The sequence below is a fragment of the Tamandua tetradactyla genome, chromosome 16, assembly GCF_023851605.1.
Source record: "Tamandua tetradactyla isolate mTamTet1 chromosome 16, mTamTet1.pri, whole genome shotgun sequence".
NCBI classification, from domain to species: domain Eukaryota; kingdom Metazoa; phylum Chordata; class Mammalia; order Pilosa; family Myrmecophagidae; genus Tamandua; species Tamandua tetradactyla.
In genome coordinates, this window is record NC_135342.1 from 83,738,152 (window position 1) to 83,741,959 (window position 3,808).

The 3,808-nt window shown below is 58.1% G+C and overlaps 1 protein-coding gene and 2 non-coding genes across 3 annotated transcripts; all 3 read left to right on the plus strand.

The window, feature by feature from the left end:
• Positions 1–209: 209 nt before the first annotated feature.
• Positions 210–2,716, plus strand: RPL13 (ribosomal protein L13). Its single transcript, XM_077133311.1, has 6 exons — positions 210–346; positions 519–635; positions 933–1,074; positions 1,259–1,432; positions 1,879–1,935; positions 2,521–2,716. Exons 2-6 carry the CDS (start codon positions 532–534, stop codon positions 2,677–2,679), a joined length of 636 nt encoding a protein of 211 aa, XP_076989426.1. The 5' UTR covers positions 210–346; positions 519–531; the 3' UTR covers positions 2,680–2,716.
• On the plus strand, positions 676–755 carry LOC143660465 (small nucleolar RNA MBII-202). The gene has a single exon (XR_013164063.1). It is a non-coding gene; the product is annotated as a small nucleolar RNA MBII-202 (small nucleolar RNA).
• LOC143660464 (small nucleolar RNA MBII-202) lies at positions 1,121–1,203 on the plus strand. The gene has a single exon (XR_013164062.1). It is a non-coding gene; the product is annotated as a small nucleolar RNA MBII-202 (small nucleolar RNA).
• Positions 2,717–3,808: the final 1,092 nt, after the last annotated feature.

The following is a 3,808-nucleotide window of genomic DNA, read 5'->3' on the forward strand; positions in this document are numbered from 1 at the left end:
AGGCCCCTTCCAGAGGCGGCCACCCAAGCCTCGTCCCATCCGGGCCCGCGCGTGGGGAGCCGCGGGACTCGCTTCCACCCGTCGAGGCCGGCCGAAGGAACTCCGGCTCAGCTTGGCTTCCGTTGGCGGCCAGAGGGGCGTCGCAGACACGTCACTTCCTTCCGATCTCTGATTGGTCAAGAGTCCCCGGGCCCACTCCTATCCCAGGAGGCTTTGCGGCGTCGCTTCCTTTCCTCCCGGCGGCTCCCCTGGGCGGAGGTGCGTTCGCTCGGGCTGGGCTCGTTCGCCTCCATCCGCCCCCATCCATCCTCCTTCTTCTCCGTTCGCCTCCATCCGCCTCCCCCGGGTAGGGCTGCCGCCGGTGTGTCCATGAGAAGCCCGCGGGCCCTGCGGCGCGCCCGTCTCGCGGCAGATGGCGTCTGGAGTCGGGGCCCCGGGGCGGGCGCGAGGCGGCGGGACCTGGGTGGGGGCCCGACGCGGCGGGCCGTAACGCGCCCGTCCCTCCCCCGGCCCCCAAGGCCGTAGGCAGCCATGGCTCCCAGCCGGAATGGCATGATCCTGAAGCCCCACTTCCACAAGGACTGGCAGCGGCGCGTGGCCACATGGTTCAACCAGCCTGCCCGGAAGATCCGCAGGTGAGGGGTGCCCCTCGGGCGGCGGGGGTCGCGCGGCCGCTGATGCCGCCCTTCGGAATCGCTCTGTTGCTTAGATGGAAGGCCGCTTGAGCCCTTTTCCATCTGATGACCGAGAGCTTCTCCGTAGCGTCCTGGCTCGCGTCGGGCGCGGGTTGCCCGGTGGATACGGCGGGTTTTGCTTAAATCTCGCTGGGGGGCGGGGGCGTCACTGACACAGCACGCTGCAGACTTCCCCTGGGGCTCCGCGGTGCCCGCTTCAGTGCGGAGGTAACTGTTCTCGGGCTTCTCTCTGACCAGACGCAAGGCCCGGCAAGCAAAAGCACGCCGCATTGCCCCGCGCCCAGCGTCTGGACCCATCCGGCCCATCGTGCGGTGCCCTACGGTGAGGTACCACACCAAAGTGAGAGCTGGCCGGGGCTTCAGCTTGGAGGAATTGAGGGTAAGTGTTTTCCCAAGTCGCGCAAACAGAGGAGCCGGCAGTCAGGTGATGACCTTCTCCGGAATCGCTGCATTGCTGTGATGAAGGATCATTTGAACCCTTTTCATCTGATGACTGAGCGGTTTTGTTGGGCCCAGAGGTGAGAGGCCCAGCAGAGCCTCACCTGTCGGGGTTTCTGGGGCAGGTGGCCGGCATTCACAAGAAGGTGGCCCGGACCATCGGGATCTCCGTGGACCCCAGGAGGCGGAACAAGTCCACCGAGTCTCTGCAGGCCAACGTGCAGCGCCTGAAGGAGTACCGCTCCAAACTCATCCTCTTCCCCAGGAAGCCCTCCGCTCCCAAGAAGGGAGACAGCTCCGTGAGTGCTGAGGGCGGGGCAGTAAGAAACACTGACCATGCCGTCCCACCCTCCTGGGGGTCCGGACCACTCCATTCAGTTACTAGAAAGTTTCTTGATACCAATTTGTTTAAAGAAAGCACTTTTTTTTTCTTTTGCCTGAAATGCTTTACATACATCTTAATTCTGGACCAAACCTGTAGAACAAGATTGACTGCACCATTTGTGGCCTGTAGGAGTGGGTGTTTTCTAGGAGCTGGGCTGAGTCAGTGGTTTGCAGGACCAGGTAGCACTAGCCTGTGTTTTCTGTAAACCCTGTAGTGTTCTGTCGTGGGATGTGTGTGACACCCAGGCTTGCAGGCAGGTTCCAATGCCCTGGGCAGGTGTGCTGCATGCCCTGGTGGGCTGTGAGCACAGTTTCCTTGGGAACATGGGCTGAGCCCACTGCACTCTTTTCTTTATATCAGGCTGAAGAGCTCAAACTGGCCACGCAGCTGACCGGTCCAGTAATGCCCATCCGGAATGTGAGTAGATGTGTGCCAGACATGGCCTGGGGAGCTTTAGATGAGCTGCGTGGTGGGCAGCGTTGAAGGGTAGACAAGCTGGTTTTAGGGGGCAACAGTTGGGTTGGAGGAACAAAGTGGTGGCAGCTGGAGCCTGTTACGATTTATTGGTTGCCAGTGAAAATTCCTTTAGCCCTGGGAGAACGTTCCAGAGATCTTAGCAGATGGACTCATTGAAGGTTGGCTGTGTTCTCCCTCTTGTGAAGTTTTGGGGGTCCTCTCACTTGTGACTCCTCATACCATTGGGGCCTTCTCTTCTGGCTGCTTTAAAGGCTCTCCGGCCGTATTTGCTGACTCTTGGCAGCAGCCAGACCCTGCAGGCTTCTCAAGGCGAGGCAGGGTGCTGGCTGCCAAACAGGCAACCACAGACTCGATGAGACTCGAGAATCCCTTAGTCTCTGCAGCACCTTCCACCTGTGCTGAAATCGATGTGGCCTTACCTGGTCACCTGGTTCTGCTCTTAGCTGGTCTTTGGGCCACGGGCCTGCCACAGTACCTCAGCTCACAAGCAGCGGCCTGGATTTGATCCCCTGTTCTCCCTTTCAGGTCTACAAGAAGGAGAAAGCCAGGGCCATCACAGAGGAAGAGAAGAACTTCAAGGCATTCGCCAGCCTCCGGATGGCCCGTGCCAATGCCCGGCTATTTGGCATCCGGGCAAAGAGAGCCAAGGAAGCTGCAGAACAGGATGTTGAAAAGAAAAAGTAAAATGCTTTTGGGACTTGTTAATAAATCAGTAAAGACACCTCTTCAGGTGATGTCAGTCTTTATGAAATGGGGTGGGCATGAAACACTGCACTCGTTTTGTACAGTCCTGTCCTTTGCCCCTCATTACCCAGCAGCAGTTTAGAGCTATGAGTCCGTTTTGTGCTTCATGTGTGCGTTCCCTGGACCTTTGTCAGTCTGAAGGGATGTTGTTTATAAACTCGGTAAAAAGTGGTAGGTGATGCACTTAGCTCCCTGTCCATACCTGTGGCTCCTGACTCTGCTTAGGGCATGATCAGGCACCTGTCCCCCACCCCCAAGGATTAGGCAGTCCTCAGTGCTGTATGCCCTGTCACCCGGGCCACTTGCCCATGCTCCACTCTTTAGCAGCTGGAATGAAAGGGCTTTGCTGCCCTCTGCACAGTACTGACCTGGTGTGTGGTTAAGAGGCTTTAAGGGGAAGTGTGTCCTGGGCGTTCTCTGCACTCCAGGGAGGGTCAGCTGCTCCCGGCTGGTTTTGACCCAAGATTTGTGTCCAGTGACGGGATAGCCAGCAAGAGCCAGCTACAGGGTCTGAAGCTTGCTAGCAGGACAGCTGTACTGCATTTTACAGGCGATATAGTCACAGAGCCCCAGCATGGTTCATGAACCCGGTTTGCTGCTTGACTGAAAATCCCCAGTTGCATCCCAGTGCTGAGGCGTAGGAATCACCCTTCAGAGAGGCTGGACCCATGGCGAGCTCAGTGGGTTTTTACAGTTGTACGTTAGGGCTGGCCTAGATCTGATCCTCTGAATCGGGTATAGGACTAGGCAGCAGGGCTTACCACGGTGGCTCCACCCTTCCCAGGCCGAAGGCTCCTTGAGGGCTGTATGGGGGCTGGAGGCCCTAGGAGCTTTGCCTGGAGAAGTCATAGTGTCTGACCTCACCTGGGGTATTCAGCCTGGGTGTGGGTCCGAAGGGTTCTGCACGTGATCTGTAAGTGTGGGTTCCAAGGCACCGAATGGTCGGTGCTGCATTTCTCTTGAAGCGCCTGGGGAGCATAAGGTTCCCACGGGGTGGAGTACACTCTTTGCATAATCCCCTTGAGTGTGGACAGAACCTGTCTGAAGAGAGACCTCAGAATTACGTTAA